This window comes from Ochotona princeps, chromosome 5, assembly GCF_030435755.1.
Source record: "Ochotona princeps isolate mOchPri1 chromosome 5, mOchPri1.hap1, whole genome shotgun sequence".
Lineage (NCBI taxonomy): Eukaryota > Metazoa > Chordata > Mammalia > Lagomorpha > Ochotonidae > Ochotona > Ochotona princeps.
The window spans coordinates 57,891,486-57,917,423 of NC_080836.1; the positions used below are offsets into that span (position 1 = coordinate 57,891,486).

Below are 25,938 nucleotides of genomic sequence, written 5' to 3' on the forward strand. Positions count from 1 at the left end.
GGTATCACTTACCTGAGAGAATGAGCTTGGCACTAGATGAAGCAGTCCCAAGAGGGTTAGAAGCTGAGCAGTTGTACTGACCAACATGGCTCTGGTCAGTTTGCAAAATCTGAAGAGTTGCGACATTGTGAACAAAAGATGTTTGCAAATTAGCATCATCTTTCAGAAGAACCCCATCCTTGTACCAAGACACCTGAAGAGGTTCTGAGCCATTGATGCGACATTCAAATGCAACTGGGAAGCCAAGAGTCTCATGAACATCTTTGAGTTTTCTCGCAAAGGAAGGTGGAAGCTTGCGCTCTGTAAAGAAGTTACAGATACTTCTCATTGATGAGTCAGACAACATCCCCAAGATATTTTAACCTAATAACATTCTAATGTTTCTGAGAAAATGGATCTGTCAGCACACAGTAAATATCTGTTAAAAACAAAACCATCATCACCTTTGATGACAAGCACTGCTGAAGAAGCGACTGCCCCCACACTGTTTTCCGCTTTGCATGTGTACTCTCCTACATCACTGTGATCCACTTTGTTGATCACTAAAGAGGCAACGTTATTTTTGAACTGCATTTTATATGCAGGAGCGGATCGTAGCTTTGTGTGTTCTTTATACCAAGAAATGCGGATTTCTGGAGTTCCATCTACTTTACACTGCAAAGTTGTGGGTTCTCCAATGGCTGCTTCCACATGTTCCAGGGGTTCAATGAAATAGGGTGGTTCTAAGACACAGAAGAAGATGGTCAATCAACCATCTTAGCTCAAAGAAGATGCTTTAGAAAGACAGTAAAGGGAGTAATAATAATAAAAAACGAAGTAACCACCAACACACCTAAGACAGACACCAGAGCTTCACAAATATCCTGGCCAGCTTCATTTTCAATCAGGCAACTGTATTGTGCATAATCTTCTACTGTGCTGTCAAGAATTTCCAGGATTGTAGATTTTTCTGTCATGGTAATACTGCAATTCTCAGAGTGTGAAAGTGGATACTCATTCTTCATCCAGCTCACCGAGATAGGTGGTGTGCCAGTGTATGTGGCCTCAAGAACTATGGGGCTTCCTGTTTCCACACTGAAATCAGCCAGTCTTTTCACAAAGGTGGCTGGTTCTAGAAAGAGAAACATGAGGATACAACTCACATACTCAAACAGGGACCAAGGAATTTTAAAAAGAGGCACAATATGTAGGCAAGAGAGCAAACCTTTCACAAAAAGATGTGTGGTACAAGAAGCACTGCCTGCATCATTAGTGACAAGACAAGAGTAGTCTCCACTTTGCAATGGCTCCACCTCAAACAACTCCAGTTCTGTGACATAGTCTTCAAGAGAGATGGCACATGACTCCCCTGGCACCAGTTCCCGGCTGCCCCTGAACCACTTCACCTTGAAGGGAGGGGTGCCTCGGATGACACAGGTGAAGGCGAGGCTCACTCCCGGCAGAACTTCCACAGAGTCAGGGACTTGTTCAAAAGACGGTGGCTCTGGATATTCCAGGGGAGAGGAGATTCAGAGAGAAACAAATCCATGTGAGACACGCCTCTGCTACTTCAAGCAAAATGGAAGCAAGACTACAAATCAAGATCAAGCAAAGACATTGCAGGCAGGGCAGACATGAAGTCAGCGGGAAGGGGGCTGAAGAAGCAGCTGGTCTGATCTTTCACACTGACCTTGCACAGTCAGAACTGCTGAGCATTCGGCAGAACCAGCCATGTTGGCAGCCACACACGTGTATGTGCCTGTGTTGGAGGGCTCCAATGAGCTCAGATGCAAAGTACAGACATTTTCTGAGAATCTGGACTGACATTTTGGTCCACCAACAATCTCATTTCCATCCTGAAACCAGCCAACAGAAATTGGAGCCGAGCCAGAGACATGGCACTCCAAAACAACCGAGCCACCCAGGGTGGAGTTCAAGTCTTTCAGCTTGCGGATGAAGGAAGGAGGCACAACTCGATCTAGGTGGAAAGGGCAGTTTTCCATTTAATGAGAAGCCTGACATTCTGCCCTCCCACTCCAAGAATAATGGATGCATTTACGACAATCTAATTTTACTCACCAGAAACATGGACTGAGACAGTGCAGTTACTTTTGCCCACACTGTTTTTCACCTCAAAGCTATATAACCCCTTGTCACTCATTTCTGCAGAGGGGATCTTCAAGGAGGCCACCTGTTTGACAAATGTAATGTGATGTCTGCTGTCTGCAGATAGTTCTCTTCCATCTTTGAACCACTTAGCTGAAAGTTCTGGTGTTCCGGCCACTACACATTCTAGTGCGAAAGGATTTCCAGTGGTGACACTCATGGGTTCTGGTTTCTCTATGATTCTGGCTGGTTCTAGAAGAGCAAAGGTATTGCATTGAGAACAGAGATCTCTGAAACCATATCACCAAAGTATTGTTGGAAAAGAAGGATATTTACGGAACATGATCATGGATCAATGAACTTGGATTTTTCTTGGTTTCTGCTTTGCTACTGACCTAGTACAGTCAAGATGGCTGAGCATTCTCTCATTCCAGCATCATTTTTGATTTGGCACACGTATTTCCCAGAATTAGAAGCTTCTGGACTCCCCAGTTGGAGAGTTGCAACATTATCAGTGAATGAAATCCTAGTGTTTTCACTCTCCCTAATCACTTCGCCTTTATCTTTCAGCCAGACAACAGAGATGGGCTGGAAGCCTTCAACCACAGCCTGTAACTCAACAGCTTCCCCAATAAGAGTTGAAGTGTCATTTAGCTTTTTCACGAATCGTGGAGGTTCTAATGAAAGAAATTCATAGTTAGAGAAACTAATATGAGAACCAAAGTCTCCACATAAGTTACTAGTCAAGCAAGAAAAGAGGAAAAAGGTGTATATTTTGTGCCTGTGTATACAAACCTTTGAACTTGACAGCACAAACACACGTGTCACTTCCCACCTCGTTGGTAGCTCTGCAGTGATATTCTCCTATGTCAGAGGCTTCAAGATTGAGGATATGAAGACTTGCATCAAAGTTTTTCGAAGTAATTTTAAATTTCTTGCTGCTTCGAACTTGCTTTCGGTCTTTAACCCATATCACTTCAAATGGAGGAGTTCCCGAAATTTCACATTGGAGGATCACATCAGAGCCTTTAAGGGCCCCTACTGGAGATGGCTTCTGGGTGAAAACAGGTGGTGCTACCAGAAAAATAATGGATAAACAATGAGTGCATCTGCTTATAAAAAGTTAGCTTCTGGATTTCAAGATTCTATAATGCGGAATTGATTCCTATGAATCTATTGTCATAAAGAATGACTGATGTGACCATGTGACAGTACACATTTATACAAGAAATGACAATTCATGAAGCTAGACTAAAGAATCACCTTAACTACCCATTTTATGGTGGATCTCATGACATCTTATGCCAAATTAGAGAATGAAGAAAGAAGCTTCATGTCTCACCTTTAACTGTCAGTGCCGTACTGCACGTGGCATCACCGACACCATTATGAGCCTCACAGATGTAGTCCCCACTGTCCTCAGCGCTGGCTTCGTTGATCGTGAGCTGAGCCACAGAGTTCACAAAGGACATGTTATATTTCCAACTTTCATGAAGTTCATTGTCGTTGCGGAACCACAAAACTTTGATTTCAGGAGAACCACTTATTTCACATTCCAGTTGGATGGATTCTCCCTGTTTCGCAACTTTTGAAGCTTCCAATTTCTTAACAAACTTCGGAGGTTCTAGTAAACCAAAAGGAAAGGTCAGTAAAGGATATTTTCATGTTACAAAAGCTTGTCTTTGTACTTGAAGATCCCATAAGATAATTGCAAATCTGTATATTAACAAGAATAATGTTCCTTAGAATGTGGTGGCAACAAAAAATTACCTTCTATGAGTTAATATGTCAGCATCTTAATAGAAAATTTGTTGTTATATTTTTGTAGTTCAGATACATAAGCTAAACAGATGAGTTAACACATTACAGATATATTTGACCAAGACTCAACAAATCACATTGTACAGCAAGAAAGAATGAAAAATGAAATACTTAGTTGAAATGACACTTAACAGATTTCATTTAAACAACACTGTTGACAGAATTATGTAGAGATACACCAACTTCAAGAACAACATAAAGAGAAAACAGGGCTTTTATTAACGCTTCCTCTAGTACTAACACACATATTTCATTATGACCCAGTTAATTTATCTCAAGCATTTAAAACTCAAAAGAAAGTTTTAGAGAACAATGACACATATACAGTAAAGAACAAGTACTGATAAAATGTGTAATGATACCTTTCACACTCAGTTGAGCTGAGCACATGTCTTTGCCAACATCATTGGTTGCTTGGCAAGTATATTGACCTGAGTCGCCTTTGCCTACTTTAAGAATTCTCAGATGGGGAGTGTTTCCCACACATGTGATTGTATAGTTTCCTCCAGGACGGATCTCCTTATTATCTTTGGACCAAGTGATTCGCATTGGTTGAGCACCAGTGACGTGGCACTCAAAATCAGCACTTTCTCCAGCAATAACATCAATAGACACAGGCTTGATATCAAAGAAGGGAGATTTCTTAGGTTCTGAAAGATGAGAAGAAAAGGCATCATAGTTTTGCTTTGTCCTATTGAGCATTCCTACCGTGACAACAAAATAAGAACTTATGACTTTCAAAGAGAAGAAATGATAAGAGGACGAACCTCTTGCTGTTAGTCTAGCGCTGGAAGAAGCTGTTCCAAGTGGGTTGGAAGCTGAGCAAGAGTACTGACCAGAGTGACTCAAGTCAGTTTGCAAAATTTTTAAAGTTGCCACGTTATCTACAAAGGCTGTCTGTAGATTTTCATCATCTCTTAAAAGTATCCCATCTCTATACCAGCACACTTGAATAGGTGCAGAGCCATTTAATCGGCAAGTGAGTGTAACTGGTAACCCAACGGTTTGTTCAATGTCCTTTAATTGTCTTGCAAAGGAAGGTGGGAGTTGGCGCTCTGCAGAAAGATAAGCAAAACTTCAAGTGTTAGCACATGGAATGAAAGTTCCCCATAAAGAATACAGAGATAAGATAAAAAGAAGTTTTCTTAATTTCTAAAATATCATCACCTTGAATTCTGAAGATGGTCTTAGAAGCAGCAGTTCCTATGCTATTTTCTGCCATACATGTGTACTCCCCACTGTCATTGATATTAACTTTATTAAAAACAAGTGTGGCCACATTGTTTGTGAAGTAGGTCCTGTATTCAGGAGTCGACCGTAACTTGGTGTCTCCTTTGTACCAAGAGACTGTTATTTCTGGCGTTCCAGCAACTTGGCATTGTAAAGAGACAGAATCTCCCACTGATGCCTCCAGAGGTTCCAGCTCCGTTACAAAGTAGGGTGGTTCTAAGGAAGAAAGGCTCATAATCAGCAACAGTGGTTAAAAAAAAAAAGAGCATGCAACATCCTTAGGTGAAGGAAAATCAAGAGAGAAGATAACAAACCTAATGTGGACACCAGAGCTTCACAAACATCCCTTCCTGCCTCATTTTCAATCTCACAGGAATACTGTCCCGCATCTCCTTTTGTACTGTTCAGAACTTCGAGGATGCAAGATTTTTCTGTTGTGACTATGCTACATCTCTCAGATGGAGTTATGTTAACGCCATCCTTTTTCCAGGTGACTGAAATTGGAAGTGTTCCTGTGTAGGTACTCTCCAAAATTATGGACTTTCCTGGTTCTACTGACTGGTCACCTAGTTTCTTCACAAATGCAGCTGGTTCTGGTAAGTGACAAAACATGGCAGTTAAGCACAAAGTACAAAGGGACTGTTGGCGAACAGGAAATAAAATAATTGTACTTCAACAAACCTTTCACAAAGAGGCGAGTGGTACAGGAAGTTTGGCCAGCATCATTGGAAACTACACAGGTGTATTCCCCACTCTGAGATATGTCTACGTTAAATAATTCCAGTTCTGCCACAGTATCTTCAAAATAGATATTGCACCTGTCTCCTTTTACCAATTCCCTGGCACCTCTGAACCAGCCAACTTTGAATGGAGGGGTTCCTCTAATGACACTTGTGAAGGTTACATTTTTGCCTGGTAGAACTTCAAAAGGTTCAGGTTCCTTCACAAAAGAAGGTGGTTCTGAAGAGACAAAGAGGACAATTGAAAGACCCTGTAAGCTTCAAGTTCAAATATGCACTTGAATACAAGTAAGAGCTCTTTTGAGAGTGTATCAACTTAGCCATGCAACAAAAAGCAACTTGTTTAAAATTCTTTACAGATTTGTCTAACACTGACCTTGTACAGTCAGTGTTGCCCGACACTCATCAGACCCAGCAACGTTAGCAGCCACACATGTGTAGTTGCCCATATCTGAAGAATCCAGAGAATTCAACTGTAAGGTACAGACATTGTCTGAAAATGTGGTTTGGTACTTTGCTCCACTGACAATCTTGGTTTTCTCATGAAACCAGGCAACAGAGATAGGTGATGATCCAGCTACTTTGCACTCCAAGACGCAAGAGGAACCCAGCACCCCGCCGATATCTCTTAGTCTTCGTGTGAAAGAGGGAGGAACCATGCGGTCTGCGTGAGGACAGGCAGAAGACTCATCATGACTTAAGAGACATGAAAGAAGAAAATCTATAAAATCAATTTGCATAAGCAACCAGGGAGAAAAGATCAGAACTAACCTGAGATATCGACCACAGCTGTACAGCTGCTTTTTCCAACATTGTTTTGAACCTGGAAAGTATATGTGCCTGCATCTTGCCTTTCAACGGAAAGAATCTTTAAGGAAGAGATTTTGTTGTAGAAACTAAATTTGTGCTTTTGGCTGCTGGTCAACAGCTTGCCATCCTTGTACCATTCAACTGAGAGTTCAGGAGTGCCAGCCACCTTACACTCCAAAGTGCACGTTTCTCCTACTGTCACTGTCATTGGTCCTGCCTTCTCAACAATGACTGCGGGCTCTGAAATAAATGATACGCATTTGTCAAAGTCCATAATCTCTATGAAATCATTGCTATTAAATCCACCCAGATTGTTTTCCCTGATAAGATGGCTATCTTAGCATGTGAACTCTCTTCTCTCAATATTAAAGAAGTCATTCCATAATTATATGCAATTACAAAATAATAATTATCAAGGAATACATGCTTGTACACTAAGCTACTTAGCTACTGCATATTAAACAATGTGTATTTGATTGACGTTTAACCCTCTTTAGAGTAAAGGCTACCTATTATGTGAATTCCAATTTAGGTACAAAAGATAATTTTTGAAAGTTATGACAATAATTGCTCAATTTACACTTAAGGTATCCAAAGACGAGAGTAAAAATTGATCTTTGGAGTGCTTGTGAGCTTTAACACCCAAGCATTTGGGAAACAAAACTACCTTGGAGCATATCCTGTGCTCCCAATCATGCAATGCTTAACACAGCTGAGATTATTTTTGTAAATCCTTCTAGAAAAGGAATCAGCAATAAAACACAGGGAGTTGTTTTGGGAGGGGTTAGGCTCACAGGAATAGAAAAGAATATCTGAAAGATTATGTCTGTCCTTTACACCTTTCCAATAGCTGGTGATCATTATGGCCCCAAGAAGAAATTCTGCAAAAGAGTCAGCCAGTGACTTATTGTAGCAGCTGGTAGTGTCTGTCAGGGCACCACTGTACCAACCTAAAACAGTCAACGTGGCCATGTTCTCCCTCGTTCCTCCGTCATTCTTCACTTGACAGATATACTTTCCAGCACTAGCTGGCTCTGTTTTTGCAAATTGCAGTGTAGCAATGTTTTCTACAAATGTAATTCTGATGTTTTCACTTTCTCTAATCACTTCTTTCTCTTTAAGCCACTGGACAGAAATAGGCTGGGCTCCTTCTATGGATGCTTGCAACTCAGCAGGCTCGCCGGCTACAACTGTGAGGCTGGTCAGTTTGGAAATGAATCTTGGTGGTTCTGAACAGGAAAAGACGGATAGAGATGATTGAAGAGATTGGTCAGACAATGGGAGAGAGAAGAAAAAAAATCTCTTTTTGCACATTCCTGATATTTCTGCCATGGTCAGGAAATATGCTTACCTTTTAATTTTATAATACAAATGCAGGTATCACTTCCCACTTCATTTTGGGCTTTGCAGTGGTATTCCCCGATGTCTGAAGAGTCAACGTTAAGAATGTGAATACTTGCATGGAAGTTTTTGGTTGCAATCTTGTACTTCTTGCTGCTTCGGAGTTGACGCTTGTCTTTGTACCATACCACCTCAAATGGTGGTGTTCCAGAGAGTTCACATTCAAGACTAACTTCAGTATTTTTAAGGGTTTCTACTACAGGAGGGAAGCTGCTAAAAACGGGTGGTTCTGCAAAAAACCAGAATTCCTCATGAGGTAAGCTATTTAATTTCATAGAATTACAGATTTTAGTTTAAAGTTGGAAGCTAGGTTTAAGACACTATAATGGGTACATAGTGCCTGGCACTATTGCTCACTATTGAGCATCGGCTGCATCATAGAGGCGACCAGCTGTGCTAAGGTAATCCACTTTGTAGGTGGAGAACCCAGGTAGCTCCTAGTCAGCATGGCTGAGCAGTTCAGTATTTTATCTACTCTACTCTTGGACTACAAAGGTACAAAAATTGAACATACAAATAGATATTATTTGTATGAGGTATGGAATTATGACTTTAAACATGAATCTTTTTGTATATGCTGCACAACTGAGATACTTGGAAGTCACTGTAACAGCTGTAATCTGAGTCAGCAAACATTTTTGCAGTAATTTTACCATCTTGGCTTACGTAATCAAAAAATGGAATTACTTGTTCTATTTGTACCAGGTTATACACATATAGTTGTTAATTAATGGGAACTGGTTCTTGAGAGAGGAAAAACATGTAATAGATCTGTTTTAAATGCATAATTACACAAATTGTTTGAACTGAAAAATGTGTGTGCATGTAGTGAACAGTCTTACTAGTGGAACCAAGTGAGGATGAGAACACATTAGCACATTTTTAAGGCTAATGAAGAGGAAAGACTAAAGATGCCTACTTTAGTTTTGTTGTTGCCTATGCTGAATAATCAGACGTTTGGACAACCTATTGAAGTGATCAGACTTATGGCCCTAGAATAATAACGGAAATCAAATTCCAGAATAACTAGCTATGGAGAAAACGGCTTAAGATGTAATATCTGAAAAGGGAAATAACAGAAGTGTTGGAAAATATTCTGCTATCTCAGATGGAAACTCTATTGACAATAAAAGAATCAGAACACTGATCTCGAGAAGTTTCAGTTAACTACTCCGGAGTCAGTTAATTAGCAACATAAAATGAGATTTCTACCTTTTACTATAAGCTTGGTACTGCAGCTAGTGCTGCCTGCAGGGTTGTGAGCCTCACAAATGAAATCTCCACTGTCCTCAGTACCAAGATTGTTCATCTGTATGACAGCCACAGAGTCGATGAAAGTCATTCTGTACTTGTCACTGGCTGTAATTTCATGTTCATTTCGATACCATGTAACTCTGATTTCAGGGGATCCGATTATCTTGCATTCAAGTCGTGCAGAGTCACCTGCTTTCACTATTTTGGAGGCTTCTAATTTCTTTACAAACTTCGGAGGTTCTATAGAGTCAGAAAACAGGGGATTATAAGAGAACCAAAATGAAGTACACATGTTAAATTACGCAGTACACAAGAAAAAGAAAAACATGAGTAAAGTTTGGCAAATACAGTCTACCCTGCTAGAAAGAACACCCTCTCTTGATTGGCTAGACACATTGTTACAGACCACAAAAACAATTAGAGCCTCAGGTCAGACAAACACATGAAACAATCCAACGTGCACACCTGTCACAAGTAACATTGTAGTGCAAGAGTCACTACCAACGTCGTTGGTAACATGGCAAGTGTATTGTCCTGTCTTGGAAGCATCCACTGAGTACAGATTTAGAAAGCTAGTTGATCCCTCCAAGCCAATGAAGCATTTAGGTCCAGAGACGAGTTCCACATCATCCTTAAACCATTTTGTTTTAAATGGTGGTGTCCCTCTCAGTACAGCCTTGAATTCTACTGTAGAATCAGGTACGGCTTGCTGTCGCTCTGGCTTCACTAGGAAACTTGGTGGTTCTGCAGATTTTTAAGAGAGAACCATTTAATTGAATTTTCTGAATTATTTTTGAAAATATCCTGAAAAGAGGTAATGCCTAAATATTTCTTAAACTCAATCCATATATATCTAAAGAAACCGAATGATTAAGATTTTAGTTTTAAAAGACAGAAAGGTAAGAGTAATCCATGTTTTAGACATCCACAAAGACGAATCAGGAAGACATAAAGAAATTCTAACCTTTCACAGTCAAGATGCCACTGCATGCATTATCTCCTGCTACATTGGACACCTTGCAGGTGTAATTTGCAGTATCCTCTAATTCCAGATTGCTAACTTCCAGGGACACAGTATTCTCATGACATACAAGCTTGTATTTTGCACTTGTAGATATTTCTTTGCCATCCTTAAACCAATGGGCAGTAATAGGAAGTGATCCAGAAACTTTGCACTCCATGTGAATAGAAGAGCCCAGAACTTTATCCATTTTGGTTAACTTTTTGGTAAATGATGGAGGAATATCTTGATCTGTCCAATGTAAACAGCAAAATACATCCATCAGTGCATTGCTCTTTGTTCACAAAGAATTTAAAGTTGGAGATACTCGTGCACATATACACACCTAGCACTCTGAGGTAGGCGTCACAGCTGCTACTTCCAAAGTCATTTTCCACCTTGAAAGTATATTGGCCACTGTCTTGCTTCATGACTGACTGAATCCTAAAACTGGCCACATTGTTTTCAAAACTCATTGAGAAATATCTACTGGGTACAATTTGTTTTCCGTCTTTAAGCCATTTCACTCTGAGTTCTGGTGTGCCTGCCACCACACATTCCAAGGTCACTGGATCTTTTTCAGTAACATCAACTGATTTGGCTTTCTCTATGATTTGAGCAGGTTCTGCAGTAAGAAAAAAAGTGTGGACAAATTACATCAAGCACGCAACCAGAAATAAGATGTATGTGATAAACTGTCTCTATAGACTTGTTTGGCAAGAGAATAGCTTACAGACCTTGCACTAAAAGGAAGGCGTAACACCTCTCAACTCCTGACTCATTCTTGGCTTGACAGGTGTATCTGCCACTGTGTCCATTATCCACACTTGTGATCTGCAGTGTGGCCACGTTGTTCACAAATGAAATGTGAACATTATCATCCTCATCAAGAATCTGATCATCCTTGAGCCAGGTTATTGAGATGGGGGGAGAGCCCGCCACAGTACTCTGAAAGGTGGCAGAACTTTTCAAAACGGTAGTGACATTGTCTATCTTCTTGGTAAACGAAGGTGGTTCTGTGAGCAAATGAGAAAGGGTGAAAAGAAGAGGTATATTTCAACTCCTGTCCGTAATCATGAAATGAAAGAACATCTGAATTGTTCAGTAGCCTACTTGTGGGGCACATGACTGACCTTTTAGGGCGACTCTAGTACTGCAAGAGCAGCTGCCGCCTTCATTGGATATAATGCACTGATATTCACCAGTGTCTGAAGGGTCACATTTGGTTATGTGGAGATTAAACACAGAGACCCTGTCGCTCAACATGTATTTTTTGCCACTTCGAATTTCCTTGTTATTCTTCAGCCAAGTGACTTCAAATGGAGATGTTCCTGCAACTTCACACTCCAACTCCACATCACTATCTTTCACTACTTCCACAGGCTTCAGCTCTCTGATAAAGGTGGGAGGTTCTAAATATTCAAAAGGAGAACAGAGAGGTGCTTACTCAAGCAGAGCCCCGAGGCCAACGAGGAAGCACAAGCAAAATGGAAACAGATTCTGAACACAAACCTTTCACTTTTAATTCAATGCTGCAGCTGGCTGTGCCTGCATCGTTTCGAGCTTCGCAGACGTAAGTCCCACTATTTTCTACCCTGGCACCAGAAATTTGGAAAGTGGCTAAACCATCCAGGAAAGATATGCCGTACTTCCTAGCATCTGTTATTTCATTCCCATCCAGATACCAAGAAACTCTGATTTCAGGAGTGCCTGTTATCTGGCATTCAAATGTTGTTGATTGTCCATTTCTCAGCACTAATACTGGACTGGGCTTCTTAATGAATTGAGGTGGTTCTAAAGACGGAAAAAGAGAGTGTGATGTGCAACATTTCTAAAACAAAGGTCAATAAGCAAAATTACCTTCTTAAGCCTCTTTCCTATTCCCAGGCCCCCATTAAGAAAATTGAGGTAGACATGAAAACGAGGAGGTTATGGGAGCAGACCTTTCACAAAGAGCGTGGCTTTACTTGTGGCTATGCCAACATCGTTGCTTAGTTGGCAAATGTAGGTCCCAGCATCAGCAGCTTTGGCTGAAAAGAGCTCAAGGATGGTGGAGGTATCATCCTTCCACACTGAGCGAGCTGCTCCCGAGTGCAGTTCTTTATTGTCCTTGAACCACTTTATTGACATGGGGGCAGTGCCTCCAACAAGAGCCTTTAATTGAACTCTTGTGCTAGGATTCACATCCTGTGACTGTGGATTCTCCACGAAGTAAGGGGGTTCTGGGGTGGAAGGACAAGAAACAAAAGGAGAAAGATTTGTTGCAGATCTGAACAGGGAAGGTTTAAGAATCAAGAAATAAAAATTCTTGCAATAGAAATAAAAGTCGCCAACCTTTGACGGTCAGATGACCACTGCACTGGTTGTGCCCAGCCTTATTAGTGGCAGAACAAGTGTATGTTCCGCTGTCTGTACCTTCCAGGTGACTGATTTCCAAAAAGGCAGTGTTATCATGAAAAGAGAATTTGTATTTTTCACTTGCTGATATTTCTTTGTCATCTTTGAACCACTGGATGCTTATGGGATGTGATCCAGCCACTATACATTCTAAGTCAATAAAAGATCCTTTAATGCTGTCCATTTTCTTCAGCTTTTTGGTGAATGAAGGAGGTATAATAAGGTCTATTCAATGAAGAAGAAAAAGAAAAAGTGTTAATCTGCCTAGTTATATTTTCCCTTAAATTGGAAGAGAGGAAGGAGCATTAATATGCCCAGTTCCTCTCTGGTTAGAAGAGCAATACCAACCTAATACGTTAATGCTAGCCTTGCAGCTGCTCCTCCCAACATCATTTTGGACCTCAAAGGCATATTCTCCACTATCCTTCTTTTCTGTAGAAATAATCTTCAGTACTGACACTGTGTCAGTGATACTGATTTTGTATTTTGGGCCCAGAGTCAGTTCTTGGCCATCTTTATACCATTTGGCTGTAATCTCTTTTGTCCCTGAAAATTTAACCTGTAAGGTGGCTGGGTCTCCTTGGGTGACATCTATAGACACAGCCTCCTCAGTGATTGTTGCAGGTTCTGTTGAGAACAAAAGGATAGAGGTGGATGGTGAGTGGCTCCTCTCAAAGGTTTATAGCTGCATTTTTCCCTCAATCCCCAGGGAAGCTTTCTGAACCAACCTTTGACTGATAGTAATGCAGAACATCTTTGTATCCCTGCATCATTTTTGGCCTGGCAGACATATTTCCCATCATGCTTGACTTCTATGCCACTGAGGTACAGACTGGCCACGTTGTTCTCAAAGGTCATTCTCACGTGATCATCTTCAGTGATTTCATCATTGTCTTTTAGCCAAGTCACTGTGATTGGCAAGGAACCCTTCAGAGTGGCCTGGAAGGCGGCTGTGCCTCCTCGGAGGGAGCTGGTGCTCTCAATCTTCTTTACAAAGGATGGAGGTTCTAATAGAAGAATGAATTCTCAATCAACACCAGCTCTAGGCATAAACAGGCTGTTTCTTTCGTTCAAAGAGTCAATTCTACAAAGAGCCATTGTTTGATCTGACACTAACCTCTTAAAGTCACCTTGGCACTGCAGGTGCTGCTGCCCACCACGTTGGTCACCCGGCACTGGTATTCACCAGCATCTGCAGCTACAAACTTAAGGATCTGGAGGCTAACCAACTGATCCTGAATGAAGGTTTTGTACTTCCTGCCACTTCGCAAGGTTGTGTTGTCTTTGAACCAAGTGATTTCAAAGGGAGGTGTCCCTGCCACTTCAGCCAACAACATGACATCATACTCCTTCAACACTTCAATTGGTTTAAATTCCTTAGTAAAATAAGGTGATTCTATAGCAGAAAAGAAATAATTTGAGTTAACAGAGATGTGGTCTGGACTATAGGCCAATGGCTTTGGTAATCCAAGGGCAAAGGGAAAACAAACCTTTGACTATGACAATGCTACTGCAGTGATCACTGCCCGCCTCGTTTTGAGCTTCACACATGTACTCCCCACTGTCTTCTATGGCAATATCTGTGAGTCTCAGAACTGCAGTGGACTCCACAAAAGACAGTGTGTGTTTGCTGCTGTCCTTGATTTCTCTGTCATTTGCGAACCATGTTATTTTAATTGGAGGGGTACCAGTTACTTTGCAGGCTAACTGGGTGGCATCTCCCTTCTTTAGGAGTTGTGATGGTTCCAACTTTTCCACAAATGTAGCTGGTTCTGTGGAAGGAAGGAAGTTATTAAGAAACATGAGAAAGAAGAAAGAATTTATATAACCAGGGTGGTATAAAAGACGCCAAGAAAACAATGCAAACCTTTTACAAACAAGTTTGCACTGCACTCCACGCCTCCAGCAACATTGCTGACTTTGCATGTATAGGTGCCTGAATCGGAGGTCTTCACTGCATAGAGTTCCAAGGAACTCTCTAAAGCTTCCTTCGTGATATAGCAGCTTCCACCAGACACCAGCTCTTTGTCGCCCTTATACCATCTGATTGTGAGAGGAGTGGACCCTTGGAAAGTGCTTTTCAGGCAGACAGCAGAGCCAGGCAGAACATCCTTTGAGGCAGGTTTAGTTATAAAACTGGGTGGCTCTAAAGAAGGGGTACAAGAAAGAATGACCAAGAGTTATGAGGCACCAGCTAACACAAAATGACCTACAACTGAACATTGTCTACCCCAAGAATAGAATGTAAAGTCCCAGCCAACCTTGCACAATCAGGGCTCCACTAGTGTCTTTGCTTCCCACGGAGTTTGTGGCTTGGCAAGTGAAGTTCCCTGCATCATTCATGTCTACTCTGCTGATCTCCAAAGAGGCTGTGCCTTCCACAAATGCTATTCTGTATCTGTCGGAAGAAGCGATTTCTTTGCCATCCTTAAACCAAGACACCCTCATTGGCAGGGAGCCAGCGATTTTGCAGTCCAGCCTGCAGGTGCTGCTAACCACACTATCCACGTTGCGTAAGGGTTTGGTAAAAAATGGAGCAATGTCACGATCTGTTCATGGCACAAGAAAGGAGAGACAGCTCAGTGACTTATCTGTGGCTGTCTGGTGGATTTCAAAAGAATAGGCAGCACATTTTTCTAAAGATACGAACCTAACACAGTGAATGTTGTCTCGCAGGAGCTGCTGCCCACCTCATTAGAAATCTCAAACGTGTACTGGCCACTGTCGTGCAGTTCAGCTGAATAAAATTTGAGTTGGGCCACATTGTTCTTAAAGCTCAATCGGTACTTTTTACTGGCAACCAAGGGTCTCCCATCTTTGTACCATTTGGGCTTGAGTTCTGGAGTGCCTGAGACTGTATACTCCAGGGTGGCTGGGTCACCTGCTGTCACCTGAATCAATTCAGCTCGCTCAATGATTTTGGCAGGTTCTACAAGAGTATTAAAGAGTTAGGATTTCTAAGTGTGTCTTAGGGTTTTACTTTAAATGCACAACAGTACATCAAAGTCAGAAAGTTCCTACACGAACCTTTGACTATTAATTCCCCAACAGATGTTTGGCTTCCGGCTTCATTTTCAGCCAGACATGTGTATTTGCCACCAAAATGAATCTGAACATCAGGGAGTATTAAGACAGCCACGCCATTGGAAAAGCTCATTTTGATCTTCCCATCTTCTTTGATGACCTCTTGTCCTTTCAGCCACGTGACAGAAATGGGTTCTGAGCCTCTCACAGCAGCTTGTAAGGTCACAGTTTGTCCTGCTAGTGCAGTGAAATCATCTACTTTCTTTACAAAAGTTGGTGGTTCTAGTTAAAGAAAGAGAGCATACAAAAACATCACTTCCCAAACATTTTGAATCGCAGCTACATTTAAAGAGTTTTACCTAGATTATATTTGTCTTGTTCAAACACTACTGTTGTGTGTCAGTTAATTAAAAGAAGAAGTAAAGTTTAAGAAGAAATGCAACTTAAGAGACAGGCGCATACAAGAAAAATGGCTTATTACATTATTGACTTTTGCTATCCAAGAATACATATTTGCTTTGGTTTCAGAATAAAGATTGGGTGAAAGCCACCGGCTTTGTTCCCCAGTTCCAGACAAAACAATTTTTAACAGATATGATAAGAGAAAATACCAGTTTTCATTCCCTAGATCTTAAGAAAGCGGTTTTGATGATTTATCAAAGAGATGTCAGTTTTTAAAGCACTAACCTTTTAACAAGTGTGTTGCACTACAGCCACACTTCCCAACTTCATTAGCCACCACACATTCATATTCACCAACATCTGCACTATTGAAAGAAAAGATCTCCAGGGACACAAGAGACTTCTGAGAAAACAGCCTGTATTTTTTACTACTTCGAATTTGCTTCTTATCCTTGAACCAGCTAATTTCAAATGGTCCAGTGCCTGAGACTTCACACTGAAGCAGGGCGTTTGTTCCTCTTACTATGTCTGTAGGCTCAAGAGTTTTGATGAAAGAAGGAGGTTCTACAAAAGTACGAAAGCATTATGTAAGTGACCTGCTCCAAGCAACTGAAAAGCAATTTTTTTCTCTCATAAAAATCACAGACCAAAACTGAGTCAACAAACCTTTAACAACTATTTCAGTGCTGCAGCTGTCACTGCCCACATCGTTCACTGCCTCACACGAGTAATTCCCACTGTCTTCAACTTTGACATCCGTAATATCAAGGATAGCCTCAGAATTGACAAAAGACATTCGGACAGTGTTACTTTCACTAAGTTCTTTGTTATTTTTGAACCAAGTGATCTGGATCACAGGTGAGCCCTTCAGCTTGCAATGCAGACGTGCTGATTCACCTGGGAGCATTAGGTAAGAAGGATCTACCTTCTTCACAAAGGATGGCGGCTCTATATAAAGTTTACAAAAAGAAAGAAAAAGGGAAAGAGTTTTGAAGCATACACGCCACAAAAATCATAGACACACACAACAAAAAGGCGTGACACACATTAACTGTTCTATGTCTGACAAAGCTGTGGTGTGTTCAGTAGCTTTTCATCATTCTACAATACTATCCCAGTTTCCTAACTCAAAAATAAACTACATCTACATGATGAGCAACTTTAAGACACTTAAGGATTTCTCAGACATTTGAAGCTCTCCGAAGAAATTTTAAGTAACCATGGTTAATGGCAGACAAAACTTTAAAATAACAAAAAGAAGTTAATTCTGAAGAAGACTGGAAAAACAAAATCAGGCAATGCTAGGACTTCTCCCAAACAAAATGTTGGCCGAGTAAAATGAACTTAATATGAATGTGCTGTCTGCATCATTAGCCAACAATTTATCTATGCAGGGCAGGATGTGAAAGATCAACGCACAGGTTACTTACCCCGGATGGTGACTGTGGCTGAAGAAGAGCTGCTTCCAGCTTCATTCGAGGCTGTACACACATACGTTCCTGAGTCTTTCAGCTTGGCCAGGGGTATCTCCAGTGAGGCAATTTTATCTTCAAAATAGATCTTGTAGTCTTTCCCAGGGGGCAGCTTTTGCCCATCTTTGTTCCACGAAACTGTGACCTTTCTGTCTTCATCTACCTGGCACTCCAGGTGGACCTTCTTATTGATAGCGGATTGCACAGACTCTAACTCTTTAATAAAATGAGGTTTGTCGATTATGATCAACTCAGCTTGACAGATGTCTGCCCCAAACTTGTTCGAAGCCTTACAAGAGTAAACTCCTCTGTCTTGAATGGTAAGATTAGAGAGTTCTAAGATGTGTTTGTTTTCAGAATCTGAAATCTTGAGGTTAGGCAAAGGGGACAAGGCAGCCCCATCCTTCTGCCAAATGGTTTCAATCACAGGAGTCCCTGACACTGTACACAGGAATTTGGCTGCCTTACCCACGAAAGTTGTAATGGACTTAGGTCTCGAGAGAAAGGTTGGTGGGTATGCCTCTGTAAAAGAAATGTTTCCAGCATTACAATCAGTCTCCACCAAGGCTCTTGCTGTAATTATATGAGTGTTTTCCAAGACAGAAAAGAGATAAACTATCCCTTTAGATAGACACATTATTTAAAATAGGATGATTTGTTAACAAGACTGAAGGATCCATCAAGGGAAAAGGGTGAGACATTGCTTTGAACACCTTTATCAAAAGACAGAATGCATATATTTTTATTAATCCTGCTAAATATCTCTTCCTTTCAGTAATTGGCTATTTAAGCTATTTGATTAGAAATTCAGCTGATATTTTGATTCTGCAAATTAGAAGTCTTTGGAAAGAAAAAAAAGTGTACTTCACTTTTTTGAAGAGTAGAGATAGCTAATGATAAGATTTAAGTATTTGGTAAAGTCATTCTAATCCTCATGTCAACCACCCAGAAATCCTTAAGTGGATTAGTCTGGAATGCACCCTTTAGGCCACGTCAAATTGCTAAAAATACTTAATGGCAGTAATTTCCCATTTCTGCTCTGCATTTTGAAGCAAGCTTTTAGAAATATCTTTCCACTTTCGAAGAAAATCGTCCTCCTTTCCCATTCTTTTTATGACTTGAAGCTCAGATACCCATTCCATTACTTGATTGGACTAATTTGGGTAAGAATATTCTCAAAGGGTCATTAAGAAGAATGCTTCACACTTAGTGTCATGGGGCTATTTTGACCACAAAATTAAAACATAATAAGGCTTTCTTCTTAGAACCCAGACTATCTGGGACATGTGAGTGAGTTGTAGAAAAGAGGACACTATAGAGAAGTTCATCCTTTTCACATCAGAGATATACTGGAATCACCAGCGTTTGCCTGCCAGTGAGTGCATCGCTTGGCCCCACACTACCCTTAACCCCACTCCACAACTCATATGCAACTTCTCTTACGAGGCAAAACGCGAGAAAGAAAGGAAGCACGAGCTACTTTTTCTCAGTGGGGGAAAAACTCAAGCATTTGATGAGTGTTAGGTAGTTCAGAATTACTCTGTGTGTCAATCAGGATATTGAGCACAGAATATTTGCATTCTGTATTTGTATCCGATTTTCAAATCAGTACTAAAGCTTAGGGTGGGAAATTTTAGTGTGCAGTATTATAGTAAGCACCCTCACTTACATTAGGATTTGTTAAACTTTGGTTATGTGCTGGTTTTTTTATTTTCAGATTTTTGAATTCCTGTCCTTAATTTTTTATTTGGTTGTAAATTATTACATACACTAGATCATCATTTAACTTTCAATAGCACCAAACTGTCCTGAAGAGTTTTATTTTAATGGCTTAACAGGCTCATTTGATTACTTCAGATTGAAAGATACTTTTTTTTTGGCTGCTGTGAGAAATATGATTGTAAACAATAATTTCTGGTCCTACATCAATCCTGCGTTCCCTAGCCACCAAGTTACCATCTTTGTTATTGGTCTCTCTGGTTCTTAGGGTAAGCACTTCCCGCACCTGTGTGAGAAGCAAAATGAGCGTTAACATGACACAAGAAGGGCCTTCGTGGTGTCAAAGCACGGCATTTACCTGTGACCGTCAGTGTGGCAGTACAGCTGACACTGCCGTACTCATTGGAAGCTTTGCATGTGTACTCGCCGCAGTCCACAACCTGGGTCCTCAGGATTTCCAGGCTGGAGATGTGATTGGAAGATCGAATAGAACACTTGTCACTCTCATAAATTTCTCGGCCAGCTTTAAACCACTGGAACCGGACGTTGGGGGCACTCTGGATCTCACAGGTGAATTTGGCTAGGTGGCCCAGAGCTACTTCCAAGGGCTCAATTCTTCTCTTGATCACTGGAGCAGCTGCAAAGACAAGCAGACTCTGTTAGCTTGCCCCTTTTTTTCCCCCATGAATGAAGCAAAAAGAGTAGGAACTGGTGAGATGGATTGCAGCAGTTTAAGACAAGTGACTGGAAAATGAGAAAAATCACTGACAGAAAAAAAAAGGCAAGAAGAAACAGCTTTCAGCAGATTCAATTGTTGCTTTTTTGTGAACTGTGAGAAAAAAGAATTACTAACATGTGATGCTATAACATGCATACCAGTATTATATATTCCTTACATAAACTATGATACCTAGGAGTACTTGAAACAACGTGAAAAAGCAAAGTACATACTAAGTAAAGTGATGAGGTGAAACAATAGTAAAGAAGAAGCAAGAACTTTAAATAGACAATTAATCATGGTTATCTTGAATTTAGGGATCACTGATCATTTGAGTAGTTTGGTATCCACTGATAGTTTTATTATATGAAATTTAGGTAATTTCATATAAAAGCAAAATATTATAAACTGTAAAAGTCTTTTGAAAATAGCATCAGGGAAATGATAACTATACTACCCAACAAGGAAATAGAGGGAAAATGTGAGTTTATAACCATGATTATGTCTATGATTTCATTCTTAAAAAGAAACTGCATATTGGAAGTGGCAGCCAAGTGAACAAGTGAACAAAATACAAGTGCCATTCAGTGACAAAACCTAAATCTTTACAACCCAGTGGATGTTAGGGTTTGATCTATTTGATCCTTAAAATTCCAACCTTTTTGTACTACAGTGAGTTTGGCTGAAGTTGCTGCTTTTCTGTCATCGTTCAGGGCCTCACAGATATACTCTCCTTGATGGTCTTCTGTATTTGTATTGTTGATCACTAGTGTATATGTATTTTGATCTTGTAAACACTTGAAGTTTTCATCTGAAGACACCAGCTCATTCTCAAAATACCAATGGACTTCTTTAGCGCCTGTTATGTGTGTCATGAGGTGCACAATGTCACCTTCCTCAGAAACAGTGTCCACTAAGGGCCTGTGTATAACAGGGCCCTCCTCTTTGGTTGAGCTGGCCTCAGTTTCCTGTGTCTTTGCTGAGGCAGATTCCTCTGTCCCCTGTTCAGAAGACTTCTCATTTTCCTCTTGTGACTTTGGAATCTCCTCCTGTGTTTCCTCAGAGATAGTAGCTGGAGCCAGCCCATCAGTGCCAGTGGGAGCTTCCACATCTTTGACCTGACTTTCCACATTAAAATAACTGACCTCTTCTGCTGGGACAAGATATTTAGGTTCTACTTCTGGTTCCATGATTGCTTCAGCCTTTTGTGCATCCGAACAAGCCCCCATTTCTTCCTGCAAACCTGTTTCAGCTCCTTTTTGAATTCCAGGAACCTCGGCTGTTAAGATGTTTGTCTCCTCACATATGATGGAACACAAAGCTTCCTTGAGCTCTGTGTTCAGGTTAGCTATTTGTGGATCCACATCTTCGAGAGTGATGGTTACTTCTTCTGTTAGAGACTTCACTGTGGTAATAAGGTAGGTACACATAATGCTTTTGGGTTCTTGGGTGAAGCTTACAACCTTGACCTCCACCATTTCAATGTTTCTTAACCATTCAGAGAAAAGACTCGGTTGCTCACTGGCCACTACTGCCTGTAGTGCCCTGCGGACCTGAGTTCTCAGGTTTAATTGTTGTTCTTCTGGACTGCCACGAAGCAAACTTTCCTTAGAAAGAATATTATCCTGCTGTACCTCCTGCGCTTCCTTTATTGCCAAGGGCTCTTTTTTATACTCAATGGTTTGGCTCAGGGGCAATGTCATGTGGTCAGGATGTTCTTCCTTGAACAGCACCTGATTTTCCTCGTATGCTAGCGTAAAGCTTAAGGACTTGCCTTCCTCAATCCTATTTGCAAATGTTTGCCCTGTATCTTCTAGATTATCTGTGCTTTCTATCAAAACTTCACCTTCTTCTGTGCATGTGTGTTCCAAAGGGAATAAGGGCTCATAGTTCAACTCAGGGGTCATGATGTCAGGACCTTTAAAACTTTCCGCAGGCTCCTCAGCTAGGCTGTGACTCACCACGAGAGCACTGTGTGCCTCTTGCTTTTGAAGAATCACTTTTTGCTCCTTGTCCACTTCAGAGAGTGCCTTTTCTTTCGATAAAAGTACCTCTTCAACCACGGAGCTTGGAAATGAATGTGCTGTGGGTTCTATGGAAGATTGTGGATGGATTCTTTCAGGTTCAGTTGGTAAAGTTGTCAGAGACTCGTCTGTTAATGAACTGATCTGTTCTATGGACATGATACTTGGGAAGTTTTTCTCTTGCTCTGATAGAACCGCCTCTGATGCAGGCTCCTGAGGCAGTGTATCTTCTTTGCATAGAGCTTCTTGGACCTGGATGATCTGCAGCTGTACACTGGGGAGTGGTCCTTTGCTAGGCTCAATGCAAGCAGTGCTTTCAGAAGTGAATGTGTCCTGCTTCATGACTGTGGAATGCAATTGCTGAGCTCCTAAAGTATGTTGGCTGCTCAGCTCCTCGGTATTAACAGCATGTCCATAAGAAAGTTGTTGCATTTCTTCTGCAATAGAAGCCGCTTTCAAAATGGTATCTTTTACAAAAGCTGTGATTTCCTGCTCTGACTCAAATGCCTCAGCTGCAGGGCCCTGCAGAGACTTTGGTTGAAAATCCTGAGTGGCCTCTGGTGAGCTACCTCTGGCTTTGCATGAGGCATCTGTCACATCCGTGTCTTCCTGGATCACAAGCAGCTCAGCTGCACTGGTAGACTCACCCCACACATTCTGAGCCCTACAGAGATAGATGCCACTGTCTTCTCTCTGAGGATCATTGACAATGAAGGTGCCAGAACCATCTGGATGGTGAATGACAGTGTAATCAACGCTGGTGCAAAGCTGCTTCTCATCTTTGAACCACAGCACAGAGGGGACAGGCTCTCCCAGCACTATGTACTCAAAGACAGCTGGCAACCCTGGAGCACAGTGAACTGGTTTTAGCTCCTTGAGGAAGTAAGGAGGACAAGGACCTTCAGGCTTTTTCAGAGATGTCTCTACTGTCTCTTCACGTGACTCTCCTTTGGAATTTATTTTCAGATAGGCACTACATACTGCCTTTCCATATTCATTACTGGCTATGCATGTGTACTCGCCCTCATTCTCATATCCGGTGAACAGAATGATCAGACTATGATCGTCACGGTCAAAAACAAATTTGTAGTCAGCAGAGGGGGTTAACATGACTCCATTAAAGAACCACTGAATTTTAGGTTTGGGAATGCCAGTGACAGTAACAGAGAGTTTAGCCACATCCCCAATGCTGATCTCAGCATCTGACACTTCTTTGATGAAAACTGGGACACTGCCTTCCTTTTGGGAATTGGATTTTGTTGAATGAACTGGAGGCTCAGACAAAAGTTGAAGTGTTTCATTTGCACTGGATACCCAAGTGTCACCAATATCAGTTTGAAGTCCTTCTTCCTCAGCAGACAGAAAAGAACCAGAAAATTCTGTGTGGGGGAAAATATGGTTATTATGTTATTACATAATTGTATCCAATCAAAAATAGAAGTCAATGAATTAGATACTGATTTACTGATTGATGGCCTTACGCTTTTCTTTTTGAATCATTACATTATCTTGAGATTAGTTTATCAGATGTTGTATTTCTAATATTTTCTCAGCATATGACAAAGTTATACAATTATAACTATTGTAAAAATGCAGTTATGGATGTACTTCTTTTGTGCTGGAGATAATAAATATTATAAATATTATAAATGTTTCTAGGAATTTTCCTTGTGATACATAGTCTCAGTTCTAAAGTTTGAAAGGTTACTAGGTAAGTATTTATAATCAAAGAATTCAGGATTAGTTAAATCAACTTATCAAATGATTTTTTTCAAGCAATAACTTTCATTGTTAAATTCGAGGAAAATTGTTGCTAAATAAAACATGTTTTATTCAACCTAAATTGAGATAATTAAATTTATGAAAATAAGGGGCTATAAGAAGTGTTTCATTTCAATTTCAAAGAGGACCACTGTTTTTAGTTAGCAGAAATACAGGCCTTCTTTAAGTTGCCACTTTACTTCAATAAACCTTTTGTAAGGTTACTCAAGAAAGTGGAGGCATCAGAAATTAAAAAAAAAAAAGACCCAATGTTCAGTATTTGACTGTATCTTATTGTGTGAGAAAAACCTGTACAGCATCATTGAATGCAAACCAAAGCAGTACGTAGCAGATTCTTTTAAACAGTTTAATGGCTGAAAAAATGAAAGTTAGGATTTGATAACAAGGAATTTGATTTTGTTCAATCTGTTAGAAACATAAAACAGCCTTGTTGCTAATAGTTTTACACATGCACACAAACACATACACATCTATATAGCCTCACTAATAGGCAATTGCATTATTTTAATAGTTCATTACATCACAGGGAATAGTTTTCTTTTTGGTCTAGTGTGTAAGCATTACAAGCTAAGATTTAAATGTCTGTTGGCTATACATCTTCTGCTAAAGCTTACTGTTGCAATAGTAAGCCACAATATCACTGTCTTATTTCACATAATGGTGACCTCTTAATTTTAGATTGATTTACATTTAGATTTAAATTTGGATTATTAACTTACATTTAATCTATACTGTATTACTCATGTCAGAATTTCCCTCATTTATCTGTAAAGTGTATTAATGTAAAGGTATTTTAAGACCTACTAAATAATATGTCTAAATATTTAAAAATTTTCCCCTTATTTCAAAACATGATACATTAATTATAGAAAAGCATTAACATGTGCTGAGACATAAAAGATACAGTTAAATGTTCCTTTAGGTGTAACAGCTAATTATAGTTATACTCACTATTTATGAGAGTACTCCCAAAACAAGAAAAATGGAATTAGAGGAAAAATATTTTGGCATATTTTTTGAAATACAAGTTTAGAAAGGGTCTTCCAAAATTCACAAAAAATGTGTATTATTGAAAAAATATATACATGGATTTCAGGAAGTTTCATATCAAAATAAACTTATCCTTTAATTCTATTATCTGCTAACTTTTTGAAGTTCCTTCATGTACTGAATACTCTAGCCAGAATAGGAGAAATTTGTATTTCAGACTCTAAGTTATACACCATTAAATCAGAAAATAAAAACCCAAGCAGTTATCTAGGATAATTTATAAGTAACTAAAATGTGGGCAAGGCTCACTTCTCTGTATTCAGTCACTGTTGTTCTGTATATGCTCAATTTTGATACATGCGAAGCCAATGAAATTCTAATGAGCAAAATCAAAATCTTTATTCTGAAAATAAAATTGGGTTTAAAATGATATTAAAATCAATGCTTGATGTGATGATAATTAAATATAGCTTAGTGTGGGTTAAAAATATAGCCACTGGGCAACAGGGAGTAAATCAAGAGTTGGAAGGAAGGGAAATCTATAACATCATTACAATAACCTAGACATTGTTTTCTTATCTTTTGCAAAAGTGAAATTTAAATTTCTTCAGGTTAGTTACTGCCAGGATGCTGCAGACCTATGTTGCTGAACATCACTCCTGAAGTCCTTTGTTCTACTGCCTCATTATCAGAGAAGAGAGCTAAATTTCTTTTCATTTTTTAATCATATGAGAGAATTTATATCCACATTGGCACAGAGGTGTAATGTCGGGAGATTTGTAAATTTACTTTTGGGTAACAAAATTAAAGATTCACTTCAGAAAAACAGTCTAATACCTTGGTGAAATTTGAATGCTTATCAATTCTAGTTAACTTTAAAGATGAAAAACCGTGAAAGGACAAAAAGCTTATTATTATTGCTAAGCAATCTGGTATACAAATTATAATATTGTTCCAATTTTAAAAATATCCCACTTTTATCTAACTTTCAAGATTCTGAAATCAGAATAGAGTTTAAAATATTTGCATGTTCACATAGTATCACTTCCTTTTATTTTCCCCCGGCAAA

The 25,938-nt window shown here is 40.0% G+C and overlaps 1 protein-coding gene across 1 annotated transcript in view; it reads right to left on the bottom strand.

Annotated features, from left to right (window-relative positions):
• TTN (titin) overlaps positions 1 to 25,938 on the bottom strand; it is a 266,306-nt gene that overhangs the window by 180,175 nt on the left and 60,193 nt on the right. The window contains exons 46-85 of the mRNA XM_058664684.1: positions 20,732 to 23,476; positions 19,714 to 19,992; positions 17,595 to 18,158; positions 16,831 to 17,112; positions 16,450 to 16,728; positions 15,766 to 16,044; positions 15,389 to 15,667; positions 15,000 to 15,287; positions 14,606 to 14,884; positions 14,229 to 14,510; positions 13,856 to 14,134; positions 13,467 to 13,745; positions 13,087 to 13,365; positions 12,676 to 12,963; positions 12,285 to 12,563; positions 11,854 to 12,135; positions 11,475 to 11,753; positions 11,079 to 11,357; positions 10,688 to 10,966; positions 10,306 to 10,593; positions 9,807 to 10,085; positions 9,300 to 9,581; positions 8,038 to 8,316; positions 7,637 to 7,915; positions 6,648 to 6,926; positions 6,253 to 6,540; positions 5,818 to 6,096; positions 5,451 to 5,729; positions 5,074 to 5,352; positions 4,674 to 4,961; positions 4,269 to 4,556; positions 3,428 to 3,709; positions 2,881 to 3,159; positions 2,481 to 2,762; positions 2,059 to 2,337; positions 1,670 to 1,957; positions 1,205 to 1,483; positions 833 to 1,111; positions 444 to 722; positions 13 to 300 (exon numbers count right to left, since the gene is read on the bottom strand). Coding sequence (XP_058520667.1) covers positions 13 to 300; positions 444 to 722; positions 833 to 1,111; positions 1,205 to 1,483; positions 1,670 to 1,957; positions 2,059 to 2,337; positions 2,481 to 2,762; positions 2,881 to 3,159; positions 3,428 to 3,709; positions 4,269 to 4,556; positions 4,674 to 4,961; positions 5,074 to 5,352; positions 5,451 to 5,729; positions 5,818 to 6,096; positions 6,253 to 6,540; positions 6,648 to 6,926; positions 7,637 to 7,915; positions 8,038 to 8,316; positions 9,300 to 9,581; positions 9,807 to 10,085; positions 10,306 to 10,593; positions 10,688 to 10,966; positions 11,079 to 11,357; positions 11,475 to 11,753; positions 11,854 to 12,135; positions 12,285 to 12,563; positions 12,676 to 12,963; positions 13,087 to 13,365; positions 13,467 to 13,745; positions 13,856 to 14,134; positions 14,229 to 14,510; positions 14,606 to 14,884; positions 15,000 to 15,287; positions 15,389 to 15,667; positions 15,766 to 16,044; positions 16,450 to 16,728; positions 16,831 to 17,112; positions 17,595 to 18,158; positions 19,714 to 19,992; positions 20,732 to 23,476 — 14,001 coding nt within the window. The remainder of the gene's footprint in view (positions 1 to 12; positions 301 to 443; positions 723 to 832; positions 1,112 to 1,204; positions 1,484 to 1,669; positions 1,958 to 2,058; positions 2,338 to 2,480; positions 2,763 to 2,880; positions 3,160 to 3,427; positions 3,710 to 4,268; positions 4,557 to 4,673; positions 4,962 to 5,073; positions 5,353 to 5,450; positions 5,730 to 5,817; positions 6,097 to 6,252; positions 6,541 to 6,647; positions 6,927 to 7,636; positions 7,916 to 8,037; positions 8,317 to 9,299; positions 9,582 to 9,806; positions 10,086 to 10,305; positions 10,594 to 10,687; positions 10,967 to 11,078; positions 11,358 to 11,474; positions 11,754 to 11,853; positions 12,136 to 12,284; positions 12,564 to 12,675; positions 12,964 to 13,086; positions 13,366 to 13,466; positions 13,746 to 13,855; positions 14,135 to 14,228; positions 14,511 to 14,605; positions 14,885 to 14,999; positions 15,288 to 15,388; positions 15,668 to 15,765; positions 16,045 to 16,449; positions 16,729 to 16,830; positions 17,113 to 17,594; positions 18,159 to 19,713; positions 19,993 to 20,731; positions 23,477 to 25,938) is intronic.